This window comes from Parasteatoda tepidariorum, chromosome 2 (assembly GCF_043381705.1).
Source record: "Parasteatoda tepidariorum isolate YZ-2023 chromosome 2, CAS_Ptep_4.0, whole genome shotgun sequence".
Classification (NCBI taxonomy): domain Eukaryota; kingdom Metazoa; phylum Arthropoda; class Arachnida; order Araneae; family Theridiidae; genus Parasteatoda; species Parasteatoda tepidariorum.
Window position 1 is genome coordinate 82,082,366 of NC_092205.1, and position 18,337 is coordinate 82,100,702.

Consider the following 18,337-nt stretch of genomic DNA (forward strand, 5'->3'; position numbering starts at 1 on the left):
AAGTTAGGGATAAAAATTATATTTTATGAAAATAATCAAAATAAGTAGAATTTATTACAAACCTTTACTATAGAAAATTGCACAAAAGTTAAAAATCACAACTGGCGGTTGACACCACGAATTATTAACTGTTAACTTTGCAAAAAAATAATCAATAGAAAAATACGCTATTGTAAATTTTCATGGCTAGTTTTGCTTTTAAAAAAAACTTTTTGAAATTTTCGTTTGTTGCAAGAAATTTCGCATAAGAAAGCGTACCCCCGCTAAACAGTTCCCGTACCCCAGGGGGTACGCGTGCCACACTTTAGGAAAGCCTGGTTTAAAGGATGAGAATTTTATTATGAATACGAGCTTGTCCAAGCCCAATATCGTTTTGTTCAGTAAACAAGCCCTAGCATGCGTCGCCGGTGCCATCTCTAATATGAATATGCTTGAATATATTTGAACATGTTTAAATATACACATGTGTGTGTATTATACACATGTTTAAATATACACACATCAATGGATTTGAATATAAATACTTTCTTTCTAAACATAATGATGCGTAAAGAAATCCAGTCTCTTTATCTTAATGCCTTAAAACTTTTGGAAAAACGTTACCAATTCTTATTTCAATCACATGGAAACCAATTTGTTGAATGCACATATATTAAACAATTATTAATATAAACTTGCTTTGGAACACTGCATACTCACACTGACAGGTATATAATTTTTCTCTATCTTGGCGGTAATTCCGTGACAACGTGATTTTTAAAAACGCATATTTTCCTAATCACAATGAAATAGACAGAATTCCGTTCACAAAAATATTCTATTCTAAAGACTATTACTGTATTAAACTTTATCGGGATTAGTAAAGCGAGTTGAATATTCTCTGTATTAACATTTATATATATTGACATTGTTTTTTTTCCAATCGCTGAGAAAAAATTTAAATGAAAAAATACGGTTACACAAAATAAAAATTTTATTGCATGGCTTTGTAAAAATCATTTAAATACAGGTGCAGACACATCTAAGAAATATAGTGCCTTCACACAAATTTTACAGAAGCTTTTAGTCCTCGACCTTGTCCTTTGCTGTCAGCTTTAATGAGAATGAGAAACGTATTCGATGTTGAAATCATTTTTGACATTTTTGGAATATCCTCCCCACAGAAACTGAAAGTAAAACAAAGATTATTATTTTAAGAGAAACATAACTAAGTCTGATTAAAATTGACTCTCAATAATATGTTGAATTTTATTTTTTGGAACATTTTAGATTAAGTGATTTTTGAAATAAGTTTCGTCGTTTTTGATATGTTTAATATTTTCAATTTTTTAAACAACATATTTCTGCAACTACATTTATTTTATTTTAAAAATTTTTTTTAAAAAAATGCATATACACTGAGAAAATAATATGATTAAAACTACCAGAATATAATAAAATTTAACGTGTTTCGGGCTTTATTGGAACACAAAATAGTTTTATAATTTATACCGAAGCGATTTTTAGATTTTCTTGGTAAAATTAATGATAAAATAGAATTTTATATAAAAATTTGGCAAATGTGGTAAAATTTGGTAGCTCGTGGTAAATCATGATAACTCAGCTTTGGTAAATCATGATACCTTAGAGCATGGCATAAAAACCATTTATTCGATAAAATTTATTATATTAGTTTTGTACTTTTTACTAAATGTGTTGTAATAAGAACTACAATTTTGAAAGTCAAAGTTTTCGGTAAACTATTACCATATGAATGGAAAAATTACCAAACATGTGGTTTAAATACCGTATATTTTGGTTTTTAGAACCAGTATTTTTTAAAAGAAATATCATTACCCTACAGTGCAGAAATTTTATCAGATTATTTTTACCATATATCTTACAACTTGTTGATATATATATATTTGTAGTTTAAGCATTTTTACTAAAATGTAAAAATATGTTGGTACAAATAGCACTGATAGTAATGGTATTATTTAAATTGGTTTGTAAGTGTATTTAAAGTATGTAACTATTTTTTTTTAATGTACCTTATGTAAAATTACAAATTTTATGCTTACATTTGCATCAGAATGATTTTTCATGTGAGTTAATGAAGGTTTGTGTAATTCAGTTTATAACATAAAATCAATATTTCTATTCGCTTGAAAATTTTAAAACTGTTTTTAATTATAATATTATTATTATTAAAATTTAATTAATTAATAATTATAGCATTATTATTATTAAAATTTACATAAATAATAGTTTCTTTCTACATGGACATAAGCCCGAACACGTCAAATTTTATTATATTTTAGTAGTTGTAATCATATTATTTTCTTGTAAAGCGAATCATACTATTTAAACTTGTAAAACAAAAATCAGAAAACAGCACTATGAAAAGCAATAAGTATAATTATTAAAAATGTTATAATTATAAATTTGAAAAAATATTATAAATGAATGTTATGTTTGGACTCATATTACGACTGGTTATTTTTAAATTTATATTACGCTGAGATTAACGCTGTAAATGAGCTTAACATAAAAATATTTTTTAGTCTTATAACTATCATATAAATTTCCATGGTGATTTTTTTTCTTACAATTCTCCTTCTTCCATATTTGATGTTCGAATTTCCACATGTTCAAAAACACAATAACCGTTGTATTTATTGCCCGGTTTATCCATTCTTGAACGAAAGCTAAAATCTTCAAAAGTAACTTCAACTTTGTTGCCTTGAGGTGCCTGAAAAATTATATTAATAATTTACAGTATTTTCTTAGAAATAAAAATAAAACAGACAAGAAATTTAGTTTTAAATTATAAAGTAAAAGTATTGTCTTGGAGAAAAAGATAAATATTTTATTCACTATTAACATAAATATAACTGCATGAAAAATATGGCGATATACTTTATGAGGTATTATTTGTATATTATAAAACACATTAGGGGCCGTTCAAAAAGTACGTACACAAAAATGGAGAAATTTTAAACCCCTCCCCCCCTTCGTACATTACCGTACATAAGGTCTTACTCCCCCCCCTTTGAGTACGTACATTTTATTAGTCTACCCCCCTTTTTCATAAAAATTAAAATAATTATGTTTTAAATAAAATTAAATATTTACTTAAGGAGTGTGTAGGATAAAGTCAAATTTAAATTTGGTGTATGTTTATAAAGTACGTACTTTGTATAATACCTCCCCCCCTCCCCATCGTACAAAACCGTACATAATAGCAAATCCCCTCCCCCCCCCTTCGGGATGTACGTACTTTTTGAACGGCCCCTTATTTATACTCTGTATTTTTGCAGATATTGCTTATTATTTGGAAAAATTTAAATTAAACAAATATGACAAGCACCATTGATGCTGCGGGACATGCAGTGTAAAATATTCCGGATCAAATTATGGTAAAAAATGCTAGAAATTAGGGTGCTGGTACTTTTTCCCGTAAAATCCACTTTTACCAGAACATGTTTGGAACGAAAAATATGATATATCGTAATTTTTATGGTAATAATTACTATAAAATCACTGAATTTCTTCTATTAAATAAATATTACTGTAAAAATTGAGGTATATTATTTTTTAGTAAAAATAGATTTTACGGATAACTGTTCTTACGGATAACTTTTTTTAACTGTAATAGAATTTTACGGAAAATGGATTTTACGGATGATGCACCCAAGTTGATGAGTTCCGGTACTTAACACCGTAGTTTGATCCGAAATTTTTTACAGTGTAGAATATTCATGTTTATTTTGATGGCGATAATATAAAACTGAAAACACTTGTATTTGATGCAAGAAAGAAGTTGGTGATTTAGAATGACTTTCTGTCTTTTTATTTTTGGATGTGTGCTTCATTCTTTATTTTCTAAATTATTATAATTGTCTAGTTAACAATTAAGATTTAAAACTTTACGTACTAAGTTGTAAAATTTTGCTTAAAACTACTCGAAGAAATTGTTAGAAATATGTAATAATCATATCTTTATTAGTATCCTTGATTTAATAATATCGTCTTTATAATATTCATATTATTTCTTATACTAAAATCTAAACACAATAAATTTTCTCGTTATAGTGATTTACAGATTAGTAGAAATTTCAATTGTATTCACGTCTTAGGAAACGATAAATTTTTATGTGTGAGGGACAATTTATTAAAATTTAAATTAACCTGTTTACCTTAATCTGCCAAGCGCAACTGTCGTTCGGAATTCTTTGAGGATAACCAGGTGTTTCTATTATCTTTTCTTGAGAAATATCCCCACCACAAGAAATAGATCCTGTAAAAAGTTTATAAAATGTTCAAAATATTATTGTAAAGATTAAGCTTTCATGGCTATGGTTATATGTTTAATACCAACGTAGAGCCTTTATCACTAAATTAAAAAAAATTAGATAACATTTCTTTAAGTACTAAACATTGAAAATAAAGTTTCTGAAACGTTGTATAATGTGTTAAATGTTCAGATTTTGACACTCATTATTAAAATGCGAACAACATTTCTGAAATATACGTATATCATAAACATTGTGTCAGGCGTTATAATGAAGAATCAGTTGTTGTGAGAGTAAACACCGAGCTCTTTCACATTGAGAACTCATGCTTATGCAATGAGCATTTAGTTCTTACACATTGAGATCTTACGTGCATGCATTGAGCACTGAGCTCTCGCACATTGATATTTCGTGCTTATGCATTGAGCATTTAGTTCTCACACATTGAGATGTCCTGCTTAGGCTTTCTATACTTTCCCGGCTTTTTAATACTTTCCGACGCCCGGTGGCTGAGCGGTAGCGTTTCGCGCTGTCGTGCCACAGATCCCTGGTTCGATCCTCTGGCCTTCGGTGGGTCGATAAATGAGTACCAAGCATGCGTGGAAACTAAACACTGGGGGTTTCGTGTTCTGCTGACCACCTAACCGGAGCATCTGCTGTTGCAACCCAGAGCCCAAACGTCAAGAAAACTGAGATGGGCGCAGTAGGCCTTGGCCCTCTGTGGGCTGTCGCGCAGCTGAGTTTAGTTATATTTTAGTTTCCATAACCAAAATTATGTAGTATTTTAATTAAAATTATGTTGTAAATAATTGTTTTCTTTTTTGTTGTTGTCGTTGTTCTCTTTTTTAATAAATAGACATGTCATCACCATACAGTACGATAGTTTTACTAGATTTGTTTCTCCGAGTAGAAAGTAAAGATTAAACAATATAATAAGCCATTATCAGGATTAAATTTCATTTTGCTCAATAAAGCGCAGCTCATAATTCACTAGTGACAATTCATTCACATTTTAACATTTAACGTATTACGTTACTTAAAATTTCCCATGAGACATGAACTTCAAGCTCCAAAATTCATCCATACTGTCATAAGACATTGCTGGAGACATAGATTTGAAATCTTCAATATTAAAAGAAGTCAGATGGACCAAGTGTTTTTAGTTACTTATAATAAAATGAATTAAGAAATTTACCGTAATAGTCACCGACTAAAGTCTCACATCTGGATCCTTTGGTATTGGGAGGACATACACAATGACATGGTTTCAAATCTTCTTGGTAAGGTGACAAATAACCTTCATTTTCACACACCAGTGTTCTCTTATTTGGGCAACCATCTGTTAAGCAATATGAAACATTTTATTTTTCTTTGATAAGCAAAGTTAATAAAGTAGTTGTTCTACTGATTGCATCAATACAAATACTTGATCTTTCCTAATTCGAGTGTTGGAATTCTTAAATTTGAAATTTGTTTTGCACCTAAGGCTACAGATTTTTTTAAAATGACATTTTTAGTCTATATTTTGTCATAACGTACAATTTTAAAAGCGTTATATATAACAGAGTTATTCAAATGTTACGACACTCTTTTAGGAGAGTTAGGGCCTATCATCAGGATTAAAATTGTATAGAAAACCATGTTTGGAAATGACATCGTACGCGGATGCATGCGCTTCTTTATTATGACGTGATCAGATGTACACTAAGAAAAAATTCATGATGCGACAAGCACCCCTAGCGGTGTATGACGACATTTCCTGGAATCGGTTCCTATGCAATTTAAGTCCCGATGAAGTGCTCCAACTCCCCTAAGAGTTTGTTGCAACATTTATGTCACCCCCTGTTGCATATAACGTTTTTTATTTTGAACATTTCGACAAAAAATGGATAAAAAGTGTCATTTAAAGAACTGTAGCTTGGAAGGAGATGCCGATTGCAGATTTAAAATCAGCCACACGAAAGTACCTAAGATCTGTTAAAATAATCTCATGCAACAGAAAACAAAAGAAAATTATTACTCTTTTGTTCTATGGTATTCCACTAAATTAGGGTACTCCACTAAAGTGTCGAAAAAAATTGTTTTATTTCTCAAATTTTATAGGTGATCTGCACATTACTTATCTGCACATTGCTATTACCAAGCCACTCGATAAAATGAAAATAAGATATTTTCTGGAAAAACAATGTTTTTGTACGTTTAAACTAACATAATGTTATCAATTCATTTTTCGCTCTCTAAAAATCAAGTTACTATTATCAATCAATCAACACATTAGTTTATAGAATCAATCATTAATACTAAACGAATTTTAATGCTAAGAATCAAATGGTTTTAAATGTTATTACAATTGAGAAAATTAATCTAGTGTCATTTATTTATTTTTCAATATATGAAAGGATTAAGTCAATAAATACAATCAAACAATCAACAAATTTGTTGATAAAATAAGAGAAACAAACTTCAGAAGTTTAACGACAGGAAAACTGTTATTGAGCACAATATATAAAGTAAATTGCTGAAAATTATCAACTCCACATTTTGACCAATCACTCTTTATAAAGCTGCTTCATAACGATAGACTAACCTGTAAAATACATATTGAAAAGTACAATTACAAATACTTTGTTATAGTCCAGCACAAAATTTAATCTTCACACAAATTACACTTTTCAGTGTTTTCCGTTCCTATCAAACTAATGGTGTAATTCACAATTCAAGGAACATAATTATATAAAAAAATTATCAATAAAATTCAGAGAAAGGAATAAACCATTAATAATAATAAGGAAATTCTTTTTAGAATTATTTATATAGAAGAGAAAATTAACTCTTTTTTAACTGTAAGTTTGATATTTACCATCACAAGAATAGATCATATTCGCCAGTTTTGCGTCCCTAAAGGTGATACCTCGATTTCTACCAATGAGAGTTTGAAGTTTTGGCTCCAAAGTCACCATTGTATTTTTTTCAAATAACTTCTTGCTGAAAGACTGCCAGAATAAAGGAAATAAAGGGAAATACACTTTTTGTTTATTCACTAGACAAAAATAATTTTTATTATATTTTACTTATTATGTTTTACTCATTCTATATGTATAATTTTGAACAAATTTTTAAAGCAACATGATATTGACCATTAAAATAAGATTATTGTCCATTAAAATAAAAGGACGAGCAATGAATAATTGCGACATGTAGAAAAAAATTCTTATAAAAATATCATACTCTCTTCCAAATTTACTATTTATTTTTCAATATTATTTTTTTTAATTAAATGTTTGGGTTATTAGAGCTATAATTTTAAAAACCAGATTTCTTGATAAAGCATTACTTAAACGAACAAAAAAATTATGAAATAAATTCTTCAGTTACTGGAAAGATTGGCGTTTATTACTAGAATACTCTGTCTTCTATTTTTTGTTGAAGATACATATCTCTTAACAATACACATCTATTTTTTTTATTACCTGAATTTTTTCAGTGTATGTAAGCAATTGACATTAAATAAATAAGATATTTATAATAGTTTTTTTTAGCTTAATATGATGCTAAAGACAATTAAAAATATAGCAATTAAAAACAATATGCTATTTGTTCGTATTTGTAAAAATGTTACCATTGGGTTGTAGTGCATGATAGATGTGACATCGTACGGTACACCTCTAGGTGCATCATTTCCTGGTCTAAACTGACTTGCCATTCCATTTTCGATGTTTTGCCATAATATCCTTAGCACTGTGCTGCGATCTTTTCTAGAATGCTCGTGGTAGAATCCCAAGGAATGTCCAATTTCATGCATCGCTATTTGAAGCTAATATAAGCAAAGTGAAAAGAATTTTTAAAAAGAATGTAACGTAATTATTGAATAATTTATTGATTTATTATTTTTGATTTAGTGATTTATGATTGATTTATTATTATTGATTTAGGGATTTATTATTATTGATTTATTGATTTATTATTATTGATTTATTGGTTTATTGTTATGAATTTATTGATATGCGTCATATAATTTGGTGAAAGTCACTGACAAAAAATAATTTTGTGATTCGGGAATTTCTACAAATTTATTTTCACTAAGTAAAATAGGGTAGGAGAAGAAGGAAAATGTTATAGTGTTCAAAAACCTGTTACTATCTGTTGTATGGATTGAAAATAGTTTTTAAAAAAGATTGTCATTAATTAATACAGTTTTTAATGAGACAAGATGCTCTTAAACATTTTCCTCCCATTTATTATTAAACTAATATTACTAAATTCGCCAAAAATGTCACTAAAAACTTCTTTTATTAAATTTGCCTAATTATAACATTGGAAAATGTTTCCAAGCAACGAAAAAAAAATATTACAAAAGATTTTAATGAAAAATGCTAAATGTATTTAAGAAAAACTTTTAAAAACTTACATTTTATACTGATGTATGTAAAAACAAATGATTATCTGTTTTTTTTTTAAATTTTATTTTTTCTCAAGAACTAACATTTACATTAAATGACTTAATCTTATCCGTGATAACTGAAAAGAATAGTATTTACTTACATGTTCGCAACCGGGTCCCAAATTGACATCTTGACCATCCATGTATTTTTTACCCACAAATGTGTAACACCTAGAAATAAATGGCATATATGTAAAATATTTTACACTTAAATATTAAATTTTGAAATACCAAATACACAAAAGTATATTTTTTCGTCTTTTTTCCCCACTTCTATCTCCCTATCTGTAGGTCACAAATAATCTCAAAATTAAAAAGGAATATATTTGAAATGAACAATAATATTTAAAAAATTCTCTTGATTCTAGGAAAATTTCTGAATTGTAGAACAATCCATTTTTTGCAATCAAGTCTTTCCATTCACGTTCTGGAATATTTTATTAACATTCCAAAAATTCTTCATACTTTTTTGTCACAGAAAATTTCATGCTGCCATCTAGTTATTGAAAATGAAACTAGAGCTTAAACAAAACTATAAGGGAAAAACTTGATCATTTTATATTGATCATTGATAACGTACTAAAATTAGATAATGTTTTTGAGTGGTAAAAAGCATTTCTGAAATATAAGTAAGATTTTGATATAAATAAGTATAATAAGATTAGAATAAATAAGATTTTAAAAATTAAATTAGGTTTTTAGATTATAAATTCTGCATTTTTCCAGATTTTTGCCAGACAAATCCTATTTTTTATCTGCTGCCAGAAATCACTGGAATGAATTAACAGGATAGTAATATTTTTTTTTAGAAAAAACTTACCCAGCACTATCTGTTCGAAAACGAAGATGTTGTTTTTCATTTGTTCGTCGAACAAAGTGTATGCAAGTTTTCTTTTCCCATTCTGACATGGCAGATAGAATTACATCCCCAGTACTTTTATTTACAGCTGGAAATACAATCAGAAGTATGTTAGATAACTAGCGTTGTAATATATATATATATAGGCAGAAAATATATAAGGAGAACAGTTATGTAATACGTATAATACAGGGTATTCTGCAAGTACGTGTCATTTTTCGAATCCTTTTAAAACATCAAGTCAAAAATGTATGCATATTAGGGGTGGAAAATTAATAATAAAATTGAAAGATAAACTCAGTTGAAATCTAATGAATCAATAGTGATGAAGGCGGAACTGAAAACATCGAAACCTCTTTGATTGCCGGAGGAAATAGAGAGAAGATGTAAGATGATTGTCATAACCGCAAGTTTTATCCGACAATCAAACAGGTTTTTACTTTTCTGCTTTAATATTGGTTTGCCACCTCTAATGCACATGTTTCAAACTTTTACAAAAATTTTAAAATATATACTAAGAGCAGTTTTTGCGAAACACCTAGCATATTATGCATGTTTCGCAGTTTTGCTGATCGGAAAGTTTGAAAAAGTCTATTTGTAGAATGCCTCTCTTTCGTATAACTTTATAAACGTACATTATTCTTTAATTGTATAGTATTTTTACCAACAGTATTTTGAAAATAAAATTGAGTGAAAACAATCGCAATGAAAGCTCATAGTTTAGTTTAAAAATTAAATCTGCGAAACTTTAATATACTTTAATATCCCTCATAAGGCATTTTCAAAAATTTTTTTTAGGTTTTGGAGACATTTTTTTTATTGTTAGGTATTTTGAAAGATTTTTGGGAATTTATTTATTATTTCTTTTTATTTTTTCATGATTTTTCATGATTTTTATGATTTGCTTATGATTTCGGTTAAAATGCCCACTCCACTTATAAAGCAATTTTATTTTTTAAACTATGTGAAACAAAGATTTTGATTTACTGTTGTCTACCACACTGCAACAACTGTAGTGCGCTAAATAAAAAACGGAACACCCTAAATAACTTTTAATCCTAATAATCGGATCTTCACGTTGTTGGACTCAGTCTCAATGTCTTATGGGTTTGACCAGAAATATGGCAATTAATTAGGGCAGACGATATTTGAAGTTAAAAAATCAGACACAAAAAAGTACTTTCTACAAAGAAATAAAAAGTTTTTTAGACGGATTCGGATTTCTGATTCTCAAAATATAGGGGGTAGCTTACATCTGGGTAATATGGTCCCACAATGCTATGGTTAGAAGAGCTGTCCAAAGTTTGGATCCTTTAATGTTAAATTTACTCTTTGCTTAGATTACCATATCAACTTTTTAAGCGAATTGAAAAAGTTTTTGCACACAATTATAAAATTCGCTTATCCAAAGATTATTTCTAAGCAAAAACTAACTTTTAGTAAATATTTGTTATCTTCTATCCCTTCATTTAATAATATTCGAAAAATTATGAATTGCAAGGAATAAAATTAATTTTAAAGAATGCAATTTTCATGGCGAAATGCAAAATATGAATGAAATTGGTCGAATAGTTCCAGAGAAATCGATAACTTTAAAACTTTTAAAGTCACGACTTTTTTAAAATTCGACATTGATTATTAAGTCAAGACTCTGAACAAAATTAGCGACATCGTAGGAAGAAAAATATTTGTGTCAGCTGATGAAATTATTATTTCGTCAATTAACAATTAAACAATTAGATTACAAAAGATAATTGTCTATTGGTATTTCTGCTATTTAACATTAGTTCTAAATTTCAATGAAAATTTTAACTCAATTTTTTAATATACATGGTTTAGTACCATTATATGTTAATAAAAATTTTAGAAAAAGAAAATGATACGTGCCAGGTTATAATTTATGGGATTTTTTTAATTTCTTAAGGATGAATTTTACCACATATTTTAATGCATTTTTGCAGATTTTAAGTTCATCAAAATCCAGCTACACTGCAAAAAATTCTGAATCCATACCAATAAAAAATACTTGCCCTCTGAGATAATCATCCGTAAAATCCATTTTTACCGTAAAATACTATACCGTTGATTTTACAGTAACATTAATTATTTTAAGTGGTTCAGTGATTTTACAATAATTATTGCTGTAAAATATCACAATACACAATAACTATATCATAAAATAATTCACCGTAATCGCCAACAATGTTCTTGTTAATAATTAATAAAATATCTATCTTTTACTCCAAGATAACCCTTTTATTTTTTAATTTGAAACTAATACTCTTCTGTTTTGTTTTTATTTCAGGAGTATTACTTTGATTAAAATTAATATTATTTTTCTAGCATCTCGGGGTAGAAACTTTAAAGAATATTTTAACCCCTTAACGATCGGTTAATTTTCAAGAGAATGGTCATAAAAGTGACTATTTTTTTAATACACGTATATTATATACGTATTTGATTAGCGCTGACATCTAGTTTAAAATAAACCAACTATCTACTTAAAAATAATTTGGTACTGCCATCTGGTGTGTAAAATGAGAAATAAAATGTTTTCTGCGCAAAAAAATGAATTAGTTTTATTCTTATTGGCGAGTTACTACTGAACACTCCAGCCTGGGAATATCACGGGAGCGAGAAATAAAGGGTGAAACCTCACGCCGTCATTTTCACGGGAGCGAGAATGAAGCGGTTAAGTTTTTAGTTTCTGTTCAACAATGGATAAAATATAAAAATGCCTGCACCATGAGTGCCGATACTTTGTACCTTAATTTTTTCAGTATATAAAAGTAATATAATAATAATAATAATAATGTAGCTCACTTTTATGAAAGGTATACGGTATGATTTTATCCAACCAAAGTCCTCCTTTATGTGGTAAAGCTTTCATTGTGTTTTTCTCATAAGTTATTGGAGTGTCTTGAACGATGTCTCCCTCCATAAGATTTTGACCTTTATCAGTCTTTGAGCGCGCAAGAAGACTCATTAAAAGCTAATAAATGAAAATTTGTGAACCATTTTAAATAAAAAGCTTTGAATTCCATTTAAAGAGCTAAGCAAAAGTAAATATATAGAAGAAATAATATTTTAATATTTTATAACATTAACTGTTTATGCGTAAATATTACGTTTTATATCTGCTTTGTAATATTAGTATTTTAAACGCATAAAATTGGAACAATTGCTTAAATTCAATGTAAGCAATCTAAACGCTCAAAAAAAAATTCTGGTAAAATTATCTCACAATATTGTAATACATTTCTGAAAGCAAAAACGTAATTCTAGTAATAAAATTTAAATATTTGGTAATTATAAACCATTCATTTGTTAGCTTTTCCGCTTATTAACCAGAAATACTGGATTTCAAAATTATAGTTCTTACTATCACGCATCCGGTAAAAAATACAAAACTGAAAAATGAATTTAACCGATTAAATGGTTTATACGCAATGTTTTAAGAAATTACGATAAAAATACTAAATTTAGCACATTTACTATATTTTATTACATATTATAATACTATATTTAATGGTTAATTTAACCATAATCATTACCAATGCGCGGCGGTAAGAATTACCGTCTTTTTGGAGTTCTCATGTACGCAGTAAATTTCGCCGTATTCCGGTAGTTTCGATTGCGGTTCTTTTTTCTCAATGTCGATATACTATAAGCATTCAATATATTTTTAAAAATTTTTAAATATGATCACGCAACAAATTCACGAAAAATTGAGATTTCGATGATATTTTTCAGAATTTAAACTTTGAAGAAAAAACAGAAAATTAACGCTTGATTAGTTGTTTCAAATTTTATAAAACTTACAAAGATATCATTTAACTGCATTAAAATGTTTTCATGTTGAGATAAATCAATTCTAAGATATTTCGGGATGGAAAAAATAGTTTAAACTCTTAATAAAAATTTCCGCAAGGAAAAATTGGTCTTAATTTATTTTATCCATTTTTTTCAAGCATTTTAAAAAGAAATATTTTATTCAAAAATAAAAACACGTAACTATGCCCCCAAAATTATTATTCACTTGTTAAGTAATACAAACTTAGGAAAAAATAAAAATTTGCCAAGAGAAAACTTTTAAAATCTTACTGTTTGATTTTTTTTCCTGAGAAAGTATTCTTTTTTCGAAAAATAGCAAGCTAAATGTGTTTTTAACTTACTTTTTCATCATCAAGTTCCTTGAAATCATCTTCCAAATTTGAAGCGTACGTGATCTGAAAAGCGAAATTTACTGTGTAAGCAGTTTACATCTTACAACATATAGCGGAATAAGAATGCTGTATTGTTTATTCGTAAACAATTTAATTTAATTCAAGGCACGTAATTGAAAAAAGGAGGATACATTTTAAAATTTTTAAGAGAATAAAACATCAGAGTTTTCGATTGCTATTATTGAGAACATTAGCCGTGGTAGTTCAGGGGATAGAGCTCTCGCCAACCAGTGAGGTGATCATGATTCTAATTCCAGCGATGCCTGGTTAATCCGAATTCCGAACCCGGCTTGTACCGACCACAGTGGTGACGTAAACTACCCTCAGTGGTACACGGATCTTGGGTGAGAGTCTACTTGCAGTGAGGCTAATCGTTAGAGGTTTTTGTGGTTTTCCCCTCCATGTAACGAAAATGTGGGTTAGTTTCATAAAAAAGTCCAGGATTGTGTTCAAAATTAAAAGATTACGGAGGTGAACATTAGTAGTCGTAAATTAAGAATTGGGTCGGCTATTCAATGACTGTTATAAGAAAATAAATGAAGAAAAAAAAAGCATCACTTGTGGCAAAATATTACAGTCTACGTAGTAAATTTTTCTCTGATGTGCTTAATAGGCTTAGAGAAAATTAAAGCAATGAACTAGGATTATAATGAAATATAAAATATGATTATCGTAAATAAGACTTAAGGCATGAAAATTTTTTGTGTTTAATATACCTTTTATTTTCGTGTATCTATGTAGTCCATAGGTATTGTGGGGATTTTTTACTTTTAGTTCTTTGTCATAGTTAAACATGTTTGCATTTATAATATATTTTTACAACTGCTATCGCCAAGGGTTTTGGGTAGTTCATTACCATGCCATATTTTTCTGTTGCTTTGTGTTAATCTGCAATTTAACTATTAACAGTTTGCAATCAGCAAACACGATGTAGTTTCTCATATCATGACAAATTTATTTCTTAAAACTGTAATTTTTTTTTTTTTTGGGTTAATCTGCCTAATTTGCCATAATGTCAGCTTAATAAGTCGATTAGTAGAAGAGAACTTATTTCTCAGAACAGTAGTTGATTTCAAAGTTTTAGTGGAAATATTTTTAGTTTTAAGCAATGTTTAAAAATAAAGTTTTGATATAGTTTTTCTGCGATGCTTTCTTTTTATATAATAGTCTTTCACCGATAATTTTCTTTTTAGATATATTTAAATCAAAGCTTTGGTTTTGGTAATTTTTATTGAAGAGCTGTAAATTTAAAACGTAATATTTATACTGTAAAAATTTCATTAAAAATATTTTGAAGTGCCATCAAACATTGAATAAAATAGGATTAATATAAAATAGAATAAAATAGGATTAATATAGTACTCAAAATAAAATTTTTTAAATTAATAAAAGGTACTTTAGTTGCAGCTAACTTCAATGTAACTCCTTTACTAATTTACAATAACTATAAATTATTACACTCAAATCATGCTAAAAAATTGGCTAGTTTTTCTGTTAAAAAGCCTCCATCTGTTTTTGGTCATTTTTATTAAAGAACTTTAAACTTAAAAACGTAATATCCATACCGTAAAAATTGCGTAGTATTTATACCGTAGAAAAATAACGAACTGCCATCAAAAATTAAGGCTGCAGACATGAAGGATTTTTTTAAAATTAATTAAAGGTGCAGTAGTTGCAGCTAACATGAATAATGTAATTCCTTAACTAATTTATAATGGCATTCACAAAGGCACTGCCTGTAAATTATTTTATTCAAATCGAGGTAGCAAATTGGTTAATTTTTCTTTCAAAAAGTCTCCATCTTTGCGGATATTTTTATTTTTAAATTCAAATAAACACAATTTAAGAAAAAAAAAGGCAGTGAAACTGATTAATGAAATCATTTTTACCATAAAAGTATTATCCATCAATACTATCAAGAGAAACCAGTTCATGATCATCTTTTCTCTTAGAAAATATTATTACGTCTTTGAGAAAAATTTTCTTATTTTTACATTTAACGAACAAACACCTGGCATGAAGTATTCAATCAACTGTTCTTCAAGATTTCGTCAAGGTTGCCGAATTTATAAAGCTTTCGGTATAGGGGCTGAGGCGAACATATTTATAATTTTTCCCTCCTTACTACCAGAGTGGGGGTGATGATAAGGTGATTTCTTATCGGAGACTGAACTACCCATATATTTTTTGACGAGACTGTCACTCTTACTAAGGCGGAAACAGTCAACTTGAAAAATGTTGTCAAATAAATCCCAAAATTATCAACATTGCCGGAAGAAGTGTGATAAATGTGATGTAAAAACTGCAGCAATTAATTATACTAATAAGAAGGGCGTGGTTAATTACGAATATGTCTTTATTTCCTCCTTATTTGTTTTTTTGAGGATCAATAAACTTTTCTGCATTGAATTAAATATCTATGAGTAGTTTAAGCTCAATTGTAAAGCAATTTCTTAAAAGTTTCTAACAAAAGACCTTTCATCAAATCGTAATTGTTTTACGCGATTTCCACAGTTAGAAGTTTTTGAGACTTGTTGTTTCGTAAACACTGTTGTCGCAATATGATCTTTTAATAGGATTATTTTAAGTGTTACATATTTTTAGATAGGCTTTGAGGGTCTTCTGATTAAGCCCAGTTTGTTTTAACACCTGTTTTTTCCCTGATGCCCACCCGGATATTGACTTTTGTCATTCCGGTATCAGAAGGGCAGATTTGTTGGATAATCTATCAGGGGCACTATGTTAGATGGGCCAACGCTCTTCTCGCAGTAAGAAAGACGGATAGTACATGGAAGAGAAGGAACGAACGTCCATGCTTTATCCGAGATACGAATCCAGGACCTCTCTGACTTGAGGTCTGCTCTCTGTCCACCATACAATCCGGTCGGTGTTTAAACACGCGTAATTGGTAGAATTGACCAGTTTATTTCTTGTATAAGTCATGACAGTACAGGAAAAGTTAAGCTTCTTAGAACAGAACATTATTGGCCATGTGGAAGTTGTGAAGGTTAAGGTGTTATTATTTTGTCATTAAGGCCTTACTATTTTGCTTTCGCTTGATGGTAGCCATGTGATCAGCATTGTACAGCAGTCCCCTTTACATCACTGACAAGCTGGTGTCTATCGATCCAAATCTGAATGAAGAGTGATAATTAAAAATAATTACAGCTGGATTTGCTTGAAACTACTAAATTAAAAAAATTTAAAACTTTTTTCGCGTAAGTTTTTTTATAAGGTTGGCTGGACCGATTTCTATTCACACCTTTCCATTCGGCAATTATTTTTTACAAAGGATTCACTTTTGATTCCAACTTTTGATTTTACAAAGAATTAACTTTTGTTTGGTCTGAACTTTTAGGCCACTGTTCTTGGAGAAATAAAAAAAATATAGAGTTTTTCTATTTTAAGTCTTAGACGCAGCCTATAACACTGAATATAATTAACGATACCGCCAGCTACATAACACTGATATTAATACAGCTTAATGATTTCTCAGTAATTACAGGCACTTCACTGTCCTTGTGAAGGACTGGGTTTCTATAACTAGTGGCTGCTTTAAGCCCACTCAGCATCAGCTCGTTTGGGAAGTACAGGTGGTCGTTAGGTAATGCTGATCACAACGCCACTATCATGCCGTTGGTCACGGAATTGTGGTATCTCAACCTCCACAAACCCCCTCGGCCTAGATTGGGCTTTTGCGGGAATGCTTTGCCTTTAAATATACTTGTAGAAACTGAAGATAACGAAGAGCAAATTAATATTTATGAGATGAACAGAAAGTTTTCACTCTTTGACCAATCATCATAGAAGTCACTTAGAAATCTGAAACATACTTTTGAAACATTTAACCAAAATATAATTCAAATTGATGCAAATGGAGTAAAGTGCTTTGTTGCAGTATTTTAACGTTTGAAATTTATTTAATTAAGTATCTATGAATAGTAGTTTTGGTTATAGTGATTTCATCCACGATCTGATAAAAGCAGGTTTAAAAAGTTATGTTTGTTGCACACATAATAATTTCATTTTATACATTTGAATTTACGTTTCGCGATGTATTTAGTATCAATTAATCTGTGTCTCACAAAAATAGACTCACTTAAATACGCGTTAAACTGGTAATATTAGTAATCCGAAATCATCGCCTAAATAACACTGGGGAAAAGTTTTTTTGTTACCTAATTGATCTGTGATAATTTCACATATGAAAATAGTTTTGCTCTTAAGGCTACAATTTTTCAAAATGGCATTTTTAGTCTATTATTTTGTCGAAATGTACAAGTTTAAAAACACGATATGCAGCAGGGAGTGGCATGAATGCTACGACAAACTTCTAGTGGAATTATGGCACATCATCAGAATTAAAATTGCTTAGGAAAGCTGCTGTGAGCGATTCTCTATTATGAACTATTTATTTGTGTGCTTTTGAACAAGTTTAGAAAAGCGCTCCTACGATAATATTTCCGGTCATCATGGTCCGGTTTTATAGGTAATTCTTAATCCTTATTACCTAGGGAATTCTTATCCTACTGAAGGC

The 18,337-nt window shown here is 29.1% G+C and overlaps 2 protein-coding genes across 2 annotated transcripts in view; one reads left to right on the forward strand and one right to left on the reverse strand.

Annotated features, from left to right (window-relative positions):
- The window catches only part of LOC107449664 (blastula protease 10), a 124,262-nt gene that overhangs the window by 59,015 nt on the left and 46,910 nt on the right, over positions 1-18,337 (forward strand). The window lies entirely within an intron of this gene.
- Positions 956-17,372, reverse strand: LOC107438092 (blastula protease 10). The gene is made up of 11 exons (XM_071178045.1): positions 17,304-17,372; positions 13,750-13,803; positions 12,398-12,566; positions 9,536-9,662; positions 8,817-8,886; positions 7,894-8,088; positions 7,135-7,267; positions 5,470-5,613; positions 4,179-4,279; positions 2,589-2,731; positions 956-1,166 (listed from the first exon to the last, which is right to left on the reverse strand). Exons 1-11 carry the CDS (start codon positions 17,370-17,372, stop codon positions 1,040-1,042), a joined length of 1,332 nt encoding a protein of 443 aa, XP_071034146.1. The 3' UTR covers positions 956-1,039.

What these genes read in the sequence shown, in the direction of transcription:
- LOC107438092 (XM_071178045.1), bottom strand. Translation starts at nt 17,372, where the DNA reads ATGCTGAGTGGGCTTAAAGCAGCCACTAGTTATAGAAACCCAGTCCTT. An exon ending in AGGAACTTGATGATGAAAAA is followed by an intron (nt 12,567 to 13,749) that starts GTAAGTTAAAAA and finishes TTCATTTATTAG; the next exon opens with CTTTTAATGAGTCTTCTTGC. An exon ending in TTTCGAACAGATAGTGCTGG is followed by an intron (nt 8,887 to 9,535) that starts GTAAGTTTTTTC and finishes ATTTATTTCTAG; the next exon opens with GTGTTACACATTTGTGGGTA.